At 44.3% G+C, this 16,975-nt stretch overlaps 1 protein-coding gene across 2 annotated transcripts in view; it reads left to right on the top strand.

The window, feature by feature from the left end:
* COL5A1 (collagen type V alpha 1 chain) overlaps positions 1-16,975 on the top strand; it is a 192,261-nt gene that overhangs the window by 129,688 nt on the left and 45,598 nt on the right. For both annotated transcript variants that reach the window (XM_088664730.1, XM_088664731.1), the window contains exons 28-32: positions 6,417-6,461; positions 8,581-8,634; positions 9,646-9,753; positions 10,675-10,728; positions 16,837-16,890. In XM_088664730.1, coding sequence (XP_088520856.1) covers positions 6,417-6,461; positions 8,581-8,634; positions 9,646-9,753; positions 10,675-10,728; positions 16,837-16,890 — 315 coding nt within the window. The remainder of the gene's footprint in view (positions 1-6,416; positions 6,462-8,580; positions 8,635-9,645; positions 9,754-10,674; positions 10,729-16,836; positions 16,891-16,975) is intronic.

Here is a 16,975-nt window from a genome sequence, read left to right as displayed (position 1 = left end):
TCTTGACACAGAGACCTAATTCACACCTAAGGAGAGCTTTGTTGAATTGGCCCAGTGGCCCATCTTAGTCCAGCATTCTATGGTGGAAAATGTGTCTCCAGGTATGGCTGGGAAAGACCCCTACCTATAACCACCTACCTAAACAACAACAACACCACAAGGCCTTGAAAATTTAATTGCTGTAGATTAATATTTTCTGTATTTTCCCCCAGTTATTTCCTTTTAAAAACAGCAATCCTCTTAGCTCAATGGTTGGTCTTTTGCTTGCCCAGCAAATAGGAATGTTTTCATAAAATGTTGTATCCGCAGCAAAGGCAACCATAATGTCCTCCTCCCCACCCCCACCCACCTGGCCCCTATTTTTTAATTCATTTAGTTTATATTTCTCTTGGTGAAAAGAGCAGGCTGTCAGTTGCTTACGAGAGAAGCTGCCTTCTGAGTGGGGGGGGGAGGGCACCCTTCCTCTGAAACAGCACAACGCATAATTTGATCTTCCTTTCCGTTTGATCAGAAATTTCTTTCCTGCCACCTGAGGGATGAGGCAATCTCCTTGACGAGAGCTGATTGTGCAAAAAAGCAAAACAAAAACCCGAAGTCTCAATAAAAGAAAATGTCTCGGGTAAAATCAAGAGTGCGTTGCAATGGTGTCGCAAACCAGCTTCTGGAAACTGAAGGAGGGGAGAGCTCTCTTGTGTTCGGATCCTGATAGTTGTTTCCCTTTGGGGCATCAGGTGGGCCACTGAGAGGACAGGATGCTGCACTAGATGGGCCTTTGGCCTGATCCAGCAGGACTCTCCTTAGACAACTACTGTGATAGCAGAACCTCCATGCTCAGGGGCAGTCACCTTCTGAGTACCACACAATGGGGGACACAACTGGAGAGGGCTCTTGCACTCAGGTCCTGTTTACCATTGGTGCAACTGGTTGGCCATGGTGAGACCAGAAGGCTGGACTAGATGGGCCATTGGCCTGATCCAGCATATGTTGGGGTGCACCTGGCCAGCAGCAGGTATGTTCAAAAGCAGCTGGAAAGGGAACCTTTGGCTCTTCCAGTGTTGCTGAATTCCAACTCTCATCAGCCTCAGAAGGTAGCATGGTCAATGGTCAGGGACAGCCAAGGGTTGTAACCACCCAGAGTGGCTGGGACAACCCAGTCACATAGGTGGAGTACAACTACCCAACTATGTTTTGCACATTAATGCACCTAAGTTATTTTATTTAACAACATAAGATACCCTAAATCAGGGGTCCCCAAACTACGGCCCCCGGGCCGGATGCGGCCCAATCGGCCTTCCAATCCGGCCCGCGACGACGCCCAGTGCTGCTGCCCGCTCTCACGCCGTGTGGCGCAGCGATGATCTTAAAAATCGGCAAAAAATCGCTGAAAATCCTTTGTGCGCATGCGTATGGGCCTCTCCCGACCCGGAAGAGGTCATTTCTGGTGCACTTCCGGGTCAGGGGAGGCCCATACGCATGTGCACAAGCGATTTTCGGCGATTTTTTCCCGTGTGCGTGTGCGCATGCGCACGGGCGCGCACTCCCCCGCCCTCCGGCCCGCTGCGTGGTAAGTCTGGGGACCCCTGCCCTAAATGAAACTCCTCAAGCATCCAAGCACCAGAGCATTCTCCCCTCCTTTGGTTTCCACAATTGGTACTCAGAAGCATTTGCTGCCTTCGACCATGGAGGTGAAGCATAGCCATTTAGAGCCAGTGAGAGCCATTGAGAGCCAGTGGTGTAGTGCTTAAGAGCGGTAGACTCGTAATCTGGGGAACCAGGTTCGCGTCTCTGCTCCTCCACATGTAGCCGCTGGGTGACCTTGGGCTAGTCACACTTCTTTGAAGTCTCTCGGCCCCACTCACCTTACAGAGTGTTTGTTGTGGGGAAGGGAAAAGGAGATTGTTAGCCGCTTTGAGACTCCTTCGGGTAGTGATAAAGCGGGATATCAAATCCAAACTCTTCTTCTTCTTCATTGTGGCTACTAGCCATTGATAGCCTTATCCTCCATGAGAGAAGTTGAGAAATAGCAGCTCTTGCATAGGGTGGACACAGGAGAGGAGAGGGCTCTTATGCTCAGGGCCTACTTGAGGGTTCCCACAGGTTTCTGCTTGGCCACTGTGAGAAGAGGATGCTGGACTAGATGGCCCATTGGCCTGATCCATCTTCAGGGATCTGCTTAGGTTCTTACAATGGGCAGCGCCTGCGCTGCGTTTTGATTTTTTTAATTAAAAAGAAAACACATGTGGATGCAACAGGACCTTAGAGAGCTCCTGTTACTAATGCATCTCATCCACTTAAAGAAATAAGACCAAGGATTCGAAACTCTGGAATCCAGGAAGAATCATTTCTGACTGTCTGATCCTTTTTCCTCCCACTGGACTCTCCCAAGGAATGGCAGGTGCCTCCTTCCTGTCTGCTATTGGCTTGATGATTCTCCCTGGACAGAGCCCCTTCTTGCAGCCTTTGCCTTCCTCACCTTTCTTGGCGCCACAACAGCCTGCTAAGAATTTTGTAGGCTTTCAAATCTATTAATATTGACTACATTCTATGCCAAGCAAGCTTCCACCCCTCAAGCCTATCCCTGGAGAAGCTGGAAAGATTGTTGAAATACATATTAAAATGTACACTGAGTCTTCCTGTAGATGAGATTCCAAAGCACTTTCTCCCCTTCTCCCTCCAGCGTGGTGTAGTGGTTAAGAGCGGTGGACTCGTAATCTGGTGAACCGGGTTCGCTTCCCCGCTCCTCCACATGCAGCTGCTGGGTGACCTTGGGCTAGTCACACTTCTCTGAAGTCTCTCAGCCTCACTCACCTCACAGAGTGTTTGTTGTGGGGGAGGAAGGGAAAGGAGAATGTTAGCCGCTTTGAGACTCCCTAGGGTAGTGATAAAGTGGGATATCAAATCCAAACTCCTCCTCCTCCTCCTCCTCCAGGTAGATATTAGTTGGAACAGTGATAGGAATTGGCTGCCAATTCAGCCAATAGGGGTTGTATCAAAGTCTTTTGGGCCATGGTTCAATAGCAGAGTGACTGCTTTGCCTGCAGAAGGTCCCAGGTTCAATCCCCAATGGCCTCTCCAGGTAAGCCTGGGAAACACCTGCCTGAAACCATGGAGAGCTGATGCCTGTCAGCAGGGGTAAATCTAGGCTTTATTTCACTCAGCTCAAAGACCCACTTTTGCACATTTGCATACACAGACACGCGCGCGCACACACACACACACACACACACACACACACACACACAGAGGCTGAGAGCCTCAATGGCGGCCCTCTGGAGATTTTACCTGGGGCAAAAAACCTGGCTACACACAGACAGAGAGAGAGAGAAAGAGAGAGAGAGAGAGAGCTACGGCTCTGCCTGTCAGTGTAGACAACACTGAGTTAGATGGGCCAGAGGATCTGACTTGATATAAAACGGCCTCCAGTTTCCCATTTAATTCAGAACCATGAGGACTAGAATACTTTATTTTTAGGAGAAGGTCCATGGCTCAGTGGTAGAGCATCTGGTTTATATGCAAAAGGTCCTGTGTTCAATCCGCAAGTGCATTTCTAGGTAGGGTTGGGAATGTCCCTTGCTTGAAATCTTGGGTATCCACTGCTGCCAGTCAGTGTCGACAATACAAAGCTAGATGTGTCACTGGCCTGATTTGGTATGGACCTTATCTGCAATTGGCAGCCAAATGAACAAGGATTCCATTACTTTTTTTTAAGTGTTTGCTTGATTCTAAAGGCAGGCATGACACATTTGTGCCACAAGAGGGGGCTTGGCCAATTGAGTCTCCTCCAACTTCTCCTAAATGCAAGTCTCTTTGATCTGCCTTAGAGAGAGAGGTGTAAATTGTGAGTGGAAGAAACTCACCTACCTAATACAGGTCACAGCTTGAACCCCCTTTTTCTTATAATTATGTTAAACAAAGGGGTTAAATAATTCAAAAAGAGAAAGAGAAAAGTATTTAAAATAATCTGTATGTACAATGGAGATGGCTAAGGAGGTTTCCTCTTAGCTATGGGAGCAGCCTTAGATCCTGGCTTCAAATCCTGGAGGAAATGCTGGATGAGGGCAGCAGGAGAAACTGGAGGCAGGAGAGAGGAGGCGGCATGAGAGGGGGCATGGGGGGATCTGCCCCCCCATCAAGAAAATAAATATACATATACTTAACTAAGAATAGAAATTGTATAAAGGTATTTGACAGATTTTTCTGAGCACTTAGGGTCAAAAGAAAGTAATTTAAAACAACTGTTGTTGAGGCAATTCATTTTGAATCTGCCAGACAGCCAGACAGAGGATGATGAAAAGTAGGTGTCCTGCCCCCCCACCCCTAAATCCTGGCTATGACCATGGGAGGGAGTGCAATCTTCTGGCTCCCAATCATTATAAATCCCATGGTTCCCAGTCTTCTCATTTTAAATCTCATGTCTCCCAATCTTCTAGTTTTAAATCCCGAGGTTCCCAGTCTTCTGTTGTGTGGACTGTTTTGTAGTTCATGGAAATCTTAAATAAAAATTATTTCAAAAAACAAGCAACCTGTCACTTGTTTAGTTCCTAACTGCTGTTAATTTGTTTTGTTATTCAGTTTGCATTTGCCTTGTTTTTAGGTCACATTTTCCTAATATTTTGCATCTGGTCATTTATTATTTATTTATTTATTTATGTCATAAGAATTATACACCATTTGATTGTTTAAAAAACCCGTCAAAGCAGATTAGAAAAAGATAAAACAAGAAAACCAAGAAAAAAATCACAACCATACTTTTGTATGTTTTTAAGTGTGGTTGTGAATTTTTCTTGATTTTATTTTTTAGTATTCTTGATTTTATTGTTTAGTATTAATATACTAAAACATATTAAAAATCACCTGAACTCCCTAAGCAAGTTGGTAAGTGAAGTAGCACAACCCTGCAAACTTTATATCACTCTAGATGCAAAGTAAGAACAGGAGTGCCTATTCTTAAATTATATTCTAATACATTTCAGGTTAAACAAATAATGCATATTCTTAATGATTCACTGGAGATCCCATGGGTTTGAGTAGAATCATTCTGCACGCTTCCTTCAATTAATGCTGTGCCTTTTAAAAATCTTTCTTGAGTAAAGATTGGGAAAATACACAACCTGTTTCTTCAATTGACTTTTAGGGCATCATTTTTTTCAAAAGACCAAGCTCTTCCTCTCTGTGTGTTTGAATGTTTGCATCTCTTGATGTATGTTTTCAGCAGTTGAAACATTGCCCAATATGTTTTGTTTTGTTGTGTTGTGTTATCTAGGATACTTTTAGTTATATCCTACTCAGAGTAGACCCGTTGATTATGCTGTCGCTTTCCATGAAATTGACTATCTCTTTCAGCTACACTGTAGCCTGATGCTATATGAAGAGAATGTCAAATTCATCTCAAATAAAACAAAATTTAAAAAATCCTTCCAGTAGCATCTTAGAGACCAACTAAGTTTGTCATAGGTATGAGCTTTCATGTGCATGCACACTTCTTCAGATACTCCCTCCTCTTCATGGCGGAGGACCATAGCTCAGTGGCAGAGCATATGCTTTGCATGCAGAAGGCCTCAGCTTCCATCCCCAGCCCCTCTACCTCGGGCTGGGAATGCCCTCTGTCTGAAAACCTAGAGAGCCAGTCTGTGTAGACAACACCACACTAGATGGACCAATGGACTGACTCAGTAGAAGGCAGCTTCCTATGTTCATCAGAAGCACCCACAGCTAAGCAATAGAGCAGCTACCTTGCATGTAGGTTCCAGTTTCAATCCCTGACATCTGCAGTTTGGGCTGGGAAACCCTGGAGAGCTACTGCCAGTTAGTGTGAATAGTACTAAGCTAGAAGGGCATGTGGCCTTACTCAGAAGAAGGTAGCTTCCTGTTAAATTCGGCTGTTCAGAGCCAGTAGTGGTGAGGTGGTTAGAGAGCCTAGGAGACAAGGGCTCAAATCCCCACTCAGCCATGCAGCTCACTAAGTGCCCTTGGGCCAGTCAATGCCTCTCAGTCTAAGCCACCTCACAGGGTTGTCTTGGAGATTAAATGAAGACGGTGAGAACCTTGTATTCTAGCTTGAGCTTCTTGGGAAGAAAAGGTGGGGTAGAAGTGCAATAAATAATTAAACCTTGAGAACTAGAATCTTAATATATATATAATTTTAGGGGAATGGCCATAGTTCAGTGGGAGCAGTTCCATGGTTCAATCTTTGACATCTCCAGGTACAATTGGGAATTCCCATTGCCTGAAACCTCTGGGAGTGTAAACCATACTGAGCAAGAAACGACAATGTTTTGACACCATATAAGGCAGCCTCCTGCGTTCACTAGGAGTTCACTAATGAACAAGTCATGCTTCTTGCCCCACCTCCATTCTGTGCAGACTTTACTAATTTATTTTGATGTTGTTTCTCTCTCCCTCCCACCCCCACAAAGGGAGCTGATGGCATCCGTGGCTTGAAAGGAACCAAGGGCGAGAAGGTGAGTAAATGCCCATTAGCTAAATGACACTCTCTCTAGGACATGGCCCCCAGAAGGCTGGCCATAGCGGAATGTGGCCCTCGTGCCAAAAAAGCTTCCTCATCCCTGATTGACAGTCTTTCCTATTCCTTGCTAACAAAAAAACAAACCCAAATTGTGGAGGAGGGGGGAACTTTTGCAATGCCTGTATCCCTAAATGCAGACTTCTGTGATTAATTTGCATGATAACCCTCAATGCAGAATTTCCTTGCTATGGAACCTGGAGGTCTTAACACACAGAGGTTTCCTTTCATATTTTCTCTTTGCAGAGCGGGAACCTGACACACACACACACACACACACACACACACACACACAACGATGCAACAGTCCCAATTACAGCTATAGATGTTTCTGAGTGATGCTGTTTGCAAAACGAGCTTAGGAGATTCCCTGGGAATTTGGCATGTGCAAAGGACTTAACAGCCAGAGGCAGCAGCAGCAACATCTATTAAAATGCTGTGTTTAAAGGGTTTTTTTGACAAGGAGGCTTTCTGTATATTTTCAGGTACACAGTTATGTTCTCCCGAAGGATGAGCAGAGGCTGTGTAATATTCCAACCTGGTCCAAGCCTTAAATCTCCCTCACTTTTCCCTTTGTTCATGCCCATAGTCCATCACAGGGAAATCTGACAATTATAAGCAGGAAGCCCAGCTACCAGCAGCCTCCACAAACCTTCCCCCCATGTTGTTTTTTCATTACCACATCCGCATTTTAGTACCTGACAGGCTTGCTTTAGGACTTGATACACTATCGATTGGAAGTCTGCGGTTAAAACCTGGAAGAAATATTAGTGCTGTCCTCGAGCTCTCTCTGAAAAGACTGGCTCGAGATGGCCTCGATGAAAATAATTTGTTGCTGGAGTGCCGGCAAGTTCCTGGTATTTATATCAGTTGAACTGACAGTCCTGCCTTCAGCAGCTTGAACAGACAGAGGGCACCCCTGGGTTTTTTAGTTGGGGGGGTTAGGCAACGGTAGGGAGCCTTCGACAAGGTTCCTACACAGAAATTGATCGGATATATTGTTCAGGCCAAAGGTTTTCCTCTGAGAAAACATAGCCTTACACTACAGAAGCTTATTTCTGGGAGGTGGGAGAGTGAGGAGGGGCACACTGCTATGTTGTTGCTGTGGGTTTTTTTTTAATCATCACAGTACTAGCTGGTCCTCCTTTGCCCCAGGCAGGACCTGGTTGCTGTGGAAACAATGCCTTCCTTTCTTCCCGCTGGGCCGAAATGTTACCTGCCTTACCTCTGTGTGGGAGATAAAAGCCTCTTTGAGGAGATGGGGGCAGAGAATCACTTCTCCTGAGTAGTGGGTTTAATAAAAAGAAAATTGGGGTTCCTCAGTAGCTTATTGGGGGTCCTTCAGGAAGGAAATCTGTGCTACAGGGCAGGCATCCTTAGTAGACAGGCAACATGGGCTGTTGAGGTAGAGGAAAGTTTGAAGATCAGCAGTAGGTAATATGATACATCTCCCCAAAACTGCAGCACTTCCAATTAACCCCAGTGGTAAGGAATGATGGGAATTGTAGTCTTTAATATGTGATGCATCTCTCACAACCCCTGTTTTAAATCAGTTGCATTGGCACACTTCTCCATTGTCTCCAACCCATTACTATGTGCCAGTTCATTTCCAGGTCCAATGAAAGGTGCTCATACTGATATTTAAAGCCCTAAACGACTCACGCCCCAAATATCTGAAAGGTATCCTCCTTCCCTACAGACCCTCTCAGGTGCTGAAATCAGCAGAGGTAGTTCCTCCACTCTCAGTTGCTGGGGGTGGGGTGGCAAAGGGAGGGCCTTTTCTGTGGTGGCCTCTAAGCTATGGAAGTCCCTCCTCATAGAGGTGTGCCTGGCACCTTCATTGCATAGCCTCTGGAGGATGCTGAAGATGCACTTCTTCCCTGCCTTTTGGCACTTGAGATGTATATTTTTAGGATCCACCTTAATTTTGTAAGTCTTTTTAAATTGTTCTTAATACTGTATTTTAAAGTTGTCCCCCGCTATGGGACCTTGGGGACAAATCATAATGATTTGTCCTCATCCAGGGTAATTAATCATAATGATTTGTCCTCATCCAGGGTGAAGATGGCTTCCCAGGTTTCAAGGGCGACATGGGCATCAAAGGAGACAGGGTGAGTTTTTATGTAAACATGGTCTTCAAAGCTGGTCATGGTACTGAGGTTGCCACTGGGATTAGATCCCAGAGTTGCTACCCTAGAATAACCCCTTATTCTGCCTGCAAGAACGAGGCATTCCAGAGTGTTTCAGAGACACAAGCTTTCACTTCCTGCTTCTGAAATTCATCTGAAGGTATACAGATCCTCTGGGAAGGGACAGTTTTTCTCTAGGCAGTGAAAAATCTGACACTCCCTTCTTCAGACAAGGCCTGAAAGTTGGAGAATAGGAAGTATGTTTTGTTGCTGTGACTTTCACATAACTTATGTTAACATGTGGCCCAGGAGCTGCAGGCAGTTGAAGATGGGATCTCCAGTCATGGGGCCGGGATTTATGGATTCATTGGCTCTTTAGGCTTTCTAGTAGTGTGGGATCTGCTGAGGGAAGGGTCCTCATCTACTTCCTCCTCCTCCTCCTTGGAGACCTCCATTTCCAGGTCTGGGCCAGGGCTGAAAACTGACACCTTGGCAGTCCATTGCCAAGGCACAATTGGTAGGGATGTGGGAGAGGGCCTTCCCAGTGGCTGCTTTTATACTTTGGAATTCCTTCTCTAGAAAAGCCAGACTGGCTCCCTCAGTGCTGTCCTTCTGCCACCAGTGAAGACCATTTTATTCCAACAGGGCTTTTTATGGGGTCACTGTTTTTAAAGGAACAGGCTCTTTATAGGGCTGTGCAGTCTTTTATTATATGCATCTTAATAGATATTTTTATATTGTTTTAATTGTGTTAAAGTTTAATTACTGCTTAATGATGATCTTTGCTTTTTAGGCTTTTTGTGTTTTATATGTGTTTTGTATTCTTAGCTGTAAGCTGCCTTGAGTTCTGCTCCGGAAAGAAGTTGGGGTGTTGTTGTTGTTTTGCAATTCTGTTTAACATCACCCTTAAAAATTAACCTGCAGGTTAATGGTGAGTGTGTGATGGGCTTTCTAAAGGATCAAGAAATTCACCTCTTTTCTGATTCTTGACAGGGGGAAATTGGACCCCCAGGTCCACGAGGCGAAGATGGCCCTGAAGGACCAAAGGGTCGCGGAGGCCCCAATGGCGACCCTGGTCCTCTGGGCCCTGCAGGAGAAAAAGTAAGAGCACTATGTGAATGGTACTGTGGATCATGTGATGAGTTATGATAGAGCAGAGCTTTCCAGACTTTTCATGTTGGCGGCACACTTTTTAGACATGCATCATTTCACGGCATTGTAGTCCAGTTTTACTAGCAAACTGGAGGTTAAACTAACCCCTTTCTAGCTTTCCTGCTCCAGGAGAAGTGTGGGGAGCGTTCGCCTAGCACTCCTATGACACACAGTTTGGAAAGCTCTGTGATAGGGTTTTGAACAGTCGGAATTTAGGATTTAGGATTTATTCCACAGCATCTATGTCTGTTCCAATCAGACTTCCTGCTAGTTAAGAGATATACTGTACCAAATCCTACCTGGGCCATTTTACTGGTGCCACTGGCAGTGTCTTTTCCGAGCAGGACTCTCTGGATTCAGGAGACCAGGGGTGGATCAAAGCCTATTCTGTTATTACTGTTACCATTTCTTGGATTACCCTGGTAGAGAAAGGGCTGCCCATCATTCACCCATCCAATGCTGGCCTAGTCTTCATTTTGGATCATGCCCCAAAGCTAGGGATTCCTTCCCACCCCAAAAATATTTGACCTGTGTCACAGTTTTAGTCAAAGCAAATGAACTGAATCTAACAAACCAAAGTTAGTCAGTTCTTTTTATTTTAATGGGTCTGCTTGTCCTACTCAGAGCAGACCCATTGAAATTAATGGCTCTAAGGCAGTCATGTCTACTAAATTCAGTGGATCTACTCTGAGCAAGGCTTGCACTGGGTACAACTGCGCCACCCTGTTCTGAATAAGACGAATGATGGATACAAGTCCGCTTTTGGTTTTGTGTAAGCATAAAGGCTAATTCTGGAGTTAGGTTAAATATAGAGTTTCCCCGAATAAAACCTGTTTTCTTCATTTCTTAAATATTGGTTTGTTTCTACAGGGCAAGCTTGGTGTTCCTGGGTTACCGGGATACCCTGGGAGACTTGGCCCCAAGGTAAGCCTTGTTTCGTTTGTGGAGAATTATCTGTTTGGGATGCTCACTTTAAAAAGTTTCAGAGATTGTTATACCTCTAGGAAGAAGGTCTTGTATCTGATAGATGCCTCTCTTCACAAGTTTCTTTTTAAATTGTCCGTATTTATCCTCCTATCAGAATGATGTGTGGTCCAGCAGTGGGGCCAATGGTGAGAGCTTGGGTACCAGAACTGTGTCCCAGTCCCTCCATTCCAGCAGCATTGCCTTTACAAATGGGGTGTGGATCTTTCTCCACTCTGTCCAGGATAGTTTTAGGAAAGGAAGTGCCCTTACTGATGGGGAAGGGGGAGGGGCCTCGATCTGCACCCATGGAATGTCATTTTGTTCCCTAATCAAGGGGATCAGAGATTTAATCCGAAATGCTCCAAAACCTCCCTTAGGTCTGTGCCTAAATGACATTTCATAATTTATTCTAGATTTTCCCCCCTGGATGAGACAGATAGAATTAGCTTTCATTGCCATTTTTAAGCAGAGAAGAGAGAATATAGATGAGCAAAACCTGAACAAATATATGAGAACTTTGGAAGAATAGACATTTTAATCACAGCTATCCTGTCAAGCCAACTGAGATTTGAATGCTTCCATTTCGCCAATTCTTGGGAAATATCTTTTAGCGGGTTTTATAGTTTCTGCAACTAAGATGCTTAAGTTCTGATGTTAAATTAATGCCAATATATTTAAAGGCACTGTGGGCAATACTCAATTCTGATTGTGATATTAGTTGTTCAAAAGTCATTGTGGGTAAGTTAATTGGAAGAATGGCAGATTTTGCATTATTTATTTCCAGTTCTACAACTGCATGAAATGCATTCAGTTGTGTTTTGAGTGGTTGAAGTGCATTAAGAGAGTCAGAAAATTAACCAGTGTCATCAGTGAACATAATACTAATTTTGTGCTCAATATTTCTAATTTTCACACCCTAAATAGTTGCACCTGCCCACAAATGAATGGCAAGCACCTCTATAACCACTACAAAGAGCAGTAGCGACCTTGACAAGTGCCCCTATTGAGGTGGATGGGTTTGGTGTCATACCCATTTACTGTAATGATGGTGTTGGACTGTAGGTAAAATTGATTGATCATATGCAGGAATTGCTTACCAAATTGTCATAGAATCATGGAGTTGGAAGAGACCACAAGGGCCATCCAGTCCAACCCCCTGCCAAGCAGGAAACACCATCAAAGCATTCCTGACAGATGGCTGTCAAACCTCCGCTTAAAGACCTCCAAAGAAGGAGACTCCACCACACTCCTTGGCAGCAAGTTCCACTGTCGAACAGCTCTTACTGTCAGGAAGTTCTTCCTTGTCATTTAGATAATAAATATTTTTTTAAAGTGCCATTGAATTCTGTCAGAGATTTTTAAGGAATCGAGAGAAATTAAAGTTCCAGAGGAGTTTTGTGTGTGGAGTTCATGAATAACAATAAGGATTCTCCTTACTGAGTCTAATATAGTCCTGTAAGAGATAGAGCCAGTTTGGCCAGTTGAAATATATTGTCCAATAAAAATATTATATTTTTTGGCCATTACTGTCGTGAAAAGTTTTGCATCAATGTTAATAAGAGCAATAGGTCTATAAGAGTCCCTGATTTCAGCAATAGGGTCAGTTCTGAGGTTCACAATGTATGGGGAATTTCATCTCAATCTAAAATTGAACTAAATAGTCTAATTTACCAGAGTGAGAGCTCCATTCCAAATGCCTTATAATCTTCCCTTGAGAAGCCTTCTGGTCCTGGTGATTTCCCCAATGTTAGTCTTTTTATTGCTTCCTGTACTTCCTGTTGGGATATTGGTTGATTCAAATAATCCCTTTGCACTTCTGACAAAAGGCACACTTAAGAGAGATGAAGTTCTATAGAGGATTGTGAAGGATTGTTAGGAGGAGTACAGGGAAGATTTCTTGGAATATTTCACCAATTGCCAAAGTATCAATGGACCTTCCTGGAGGCTTTCGTCAAACACCGGACTATCATAATTGGTACGATACAGAACCAACCTTGCCAAACATGCAACCTTTAGCTGCCCTGGGAGCAGAAAGCTCCACTTGTGCGGAATCACATGAGCAGTGGAGATCTGCCGCACAAATGCCCAGGCAATCATGGGAGCAAGCAGGGGCTATCAGCTTTACTCCAAGCCTTCCATTCCCATGACAGGATGATAAACACAAATACAAGTACTGTACCTTAAATATGTTGACACTGGATAACTGCACTCTTGATAGGTGAATAAAACAGAGAGTATTGTGATCAAGTGTGTGGTGTCCTGTTTTTCCTGTTGCTCTTGACGTTCCAGGGGAGATTGCCTTTTTCTAAGTTGTGGGAGGGCACCGTCAGATACGTTAATCAATGTTGAAAGCTGAAGATCTTTTGGCATATTTTCAGCTTGTTGGTTGTCACTCAGCACACACTGAGTTGTTAACTGCTGAGCTGTTAATATTGAAAGGAAAGCCTCAATGGTAGGCAATGCCAGCCTCCTTCAGGGCAGCTGTATAAGGGTGAAAATCTCATTGCTGGGCGAGACTGACCAGACCAGATTGATGTCTTGAAATATGGCAGTGCTGGATTCTTCATATTTTAAGACCCTGATGTTACAGAGTGCTTTAAATATGGTAAAGTCTATAATGCTTAAAACAGATGACAATATTACGCGAGGCTTCACCCATTTTGTTTTGGCCTCCAGGGACTCTGTGTGCCCTCTCCACATATGTTATTGACATGGTGGTATTTATATTCAAGGGGACCCAGGTGGCGCTGTGGTTAAACCACTGAGCCTAGGGCTTGCTGATCAGAAGGTCGGTGGTTCGAATCCCTGTGACGGGGTGAGCTCCCGTTGCTCGGTCCCAGCTCCTGCCAACCTAGCAGTTCGAAAGCACGTCAAAATGCAAGTAGATAAATAGGAACCGCTACAGCGGGAAGGTAAACGGCGTTTCCATGTGCTGCTCTGGTTTGCCAGAAGCGGCTTTGTCATGCTGGCCACATGACCTGGAAGCTATACGCCGGCTCCCTCGGCCAATAATGCAAGATGAGCGCGCAACCCCAGAGTCGGTCACGACTGGACCTAATGGTCAGGGGTCCCTTTACCTTTACTATTTATATTCAAAGTAAGTATCCAATCCACCAGAAATTGAGCCACATCTCTCCTTTCCCGATTCTCTGGGTAGGCCTGTGTTTTTTTGGGGGAAAATTACATCTATTTCTGTCTGGTTGTTCCTCGAGCTTCAGGGCACAATCCTCCGTGGCCTTATGCATTATTTGTATATCAGATTGATTAGTGGTTGCACTACATTTGTAGTTTGAGAGCTGTCTTTTGGTTAATTAGAAAGGATTTCAAATTTCTGCGAAAACGGTGCTAATGCTGTGGTCTAGTCACACGTTAGGGCATGGCAAATTCTGTCTATGTAGGCACCTGAGTCTCTATTGGCCTCCATAACCGCTGCCACTTTCCTGCCATTTTGCGGGCAACCATTCCCATTAGACATATAAGTGTCTGAGGCCTTGTCTGAGTCCTCAGATATTGAGCCTTGAGTTTGTTCAGACATTAGAGCTAAATGTGTGGACTTGCGTTTAGATCCTCAAAATCCTTGAATTATTACTGTTCCCATGTCCATCAGTGTATAATTTTTTTGCTGTACCAAAGCCTATGGTTGTCCCTCAATGCAATTTTCACCCTGTTGTGTTCAGAGACGTAAGATTATGCTGCCATTTAGCTTTGCAGTTAGCTACGCCACCCCCACTCCCCAGTTTTAAACACAAAAGCAATTTTAAATAAACAGATCTTCAGAGCCTGCAAACCTTTTGCAAATCTCTAGGAAAATTTACGCTCATAATAAATGCCTCTTCGAGACAAGAGCTCGTAGCATTCAAGCTGCCTCATCAACCTTAAATTATTAAGCAGGGATGCTGCTCCAGGCACCAGGAGTGCACACGAGAGATCCGACAGGGTACCAGGGGACTAAGGAATCAAAGCATCCCGGGTGATGCTGCTGTAGGCGCTCTGAGGAAACCCTTTGATGCCAGCATCGACTGCCTCCCTCTCTGTGCTTCCACTCTGAGCAGTCTTAAGAAGGAGAGCACCAAAGCCAGGCTCCCATATTACTCTCCATTCAAACTGTTGGATAATTAATTAAGGATAATGATTACAAAGCCAGTGCCACTATAGCATAAAAGTGGTGGCCCCATTTCTAGGATAAAAGGGGGTGCCAACCCCATGCTCACTTTCATTTTGAGTGGGTGTCCAAAAATTCTCTTTTTTTAAGAAAATGAGAAATACCCTGTGCTTTGATTAGAAATCTCTCCCTCCCCCACCTCTCCCTCCCTCCCTCCCTCCCTCTCCCTCTCTCTCTCTTTCTCATATATTTTATCACAGCCTCTAGAGATACTATGTGTTTGGAGCAATGTTAATGTTGTTGTTTTTCTTTGATATTTTTTTTAAAGCATGGTGTTTCATTCTTTATTTTTAATGCTTGTTGGGTGGGGGGCAGATTTGTTTGATGTTTGAGATATAATTAACCAGGAAGATTCGTTCCTTGCCTGTATATATTTCACAGAATCATAAAAAAATGGGCCCCAAGGCTTAGCTGGTCCAACCCTCTGCAATGCAGGAATCAGAGCTAGATAATATTGGACCATAAAGAAGGCTGATTGCCGAAGAATTGATGCTTTTGAATTATGGTGCTGGAGGAGACTCTTGAGAGTCCCATGGACTGCAAGAAGATCAAACCTATCCATTCTGAAGGAAATCAGCCCTGAGTGCTCCCTGGAAGGACAGATCGTGAAGCTGAGGCTCCAATACTTTGGCCACCTCATGAGAAGAGAAGACTCCCTGGAAAAGACCCTGATGTTGGGAAAGATGGAGGGCATGACAGAGAAGGGGACGACAGAGGACGAGATGGTTGGACAGTGTTCTCGAAGCTACCAACATGAGTCTGACCAAACTGCGGGAGGCAGTGGAAGACAGGAGTGCCTGGTGTGCTCTGGTCCATGGGGTCACAAAGAGTCAGACACGACTAAACAACTAAACAACAACAACAAATAGTTTTGACTACTACATTGGGCAATCCTTTGGGCCACCTCACCTCACCATGCCTTGCTCTTGGAGGACTCTACCGTTTCCTTGTTTGTCCTGTTGCAATTGGATTCAATAACTCTTTTTTTCTTTTAATGATTTTTGTTTTATTACGACAAAGTAATAATCATAAATAAATAAGAATAAAAATGTGCACCCCACCACCGAGACCCTTCCATTGTAACTATAAAACCTCCCAAAATGTCAACACCTCTTGTGATGGTTTGACCCCTTTCCATTTTAACAGTACAAATTCTACAAACACCCTCCATATCTCCTCAGAATCATTTCTCGTGCATATTCCCAGTCGTACCTTAATGGCATATGTTAATTTAATGGCACATGTTAATTTATCATTCATAGCTATATCCCACACCTCTTTATACCATTCTTCCATTTTATATTCTGCTTTCCCCTTCAACTTCCTAGCTATAATAATTTGTGCAGCTATCAATAAATTTGTGAGCAAGTCCTTCATAGCCTGTGAACCTTCCACCCCTTCGTAAATTAATAATAATGCTACCTCTGGACTTTTGGTCAGCTTTAACCCAGTGATTTCTATTATCTCCTTAAATACCCTTTGTCAAAGAAATTGTACATATTTACAGCCCCACCACATGTGAACATAATTTCCTGTTTCCTGGATTCAGTAACTTTGTTGTAGTGTTTTACTGATCGCTATCTGATGCATTTTAGTGATTATAAGCTGCTTTGTGAGAAGATGGGATTATAAACTGCTTTGTGAGGGTGCTGGGTCGAGCCAGTATGGTTCATGGCTAGATTGTCAGACTAGGACCAGGTCGACCAGGCTTCACATCCCAACTAGGCCATGAAGCCCCCTGGGCCAGTCACTGCCTCTCAGACTAATCTGCCTCACAGGGTTGTTGTGAGGATAAAATGGGGAGGAGGAGAACTATGTAAGTCAATATAAGTGTTTAAAACAAACTAAGGAATGGTCTTGGAATTCACATTGACATCCTGCATGCTCTTTTTCTCTCCCTTCAGGGCTCCATTGGATTTCCAGGGTTTCCAGGAGCAAATGGTGAGAAAGGAGGAAGGGTAAGAGTCTTTTCTTCTTCTTTTTATGCCAATGCTCGACTCATTCCTATTGCAGAATTGTAGAGTTGGAAGGGACCCCACGGGT

Source organism: Zootoca vivipara, chromosome Z2 (genome assembly GCF_965207765.1).
Source record: "Zootoca vivipara chromosome Z2, rZooViv2.hap1.1, whole genome shotgun sequence".
Classification (NCBI taxonomy): Eukaryota; Metazoa; Chordata; class Lepidosauria; order Squamata; family Lacertidae; genus Zootoca; species Zootoca vivipara.
This window is presented reverse-complemented; position numbering and strand designations above follow the sequence as displayed.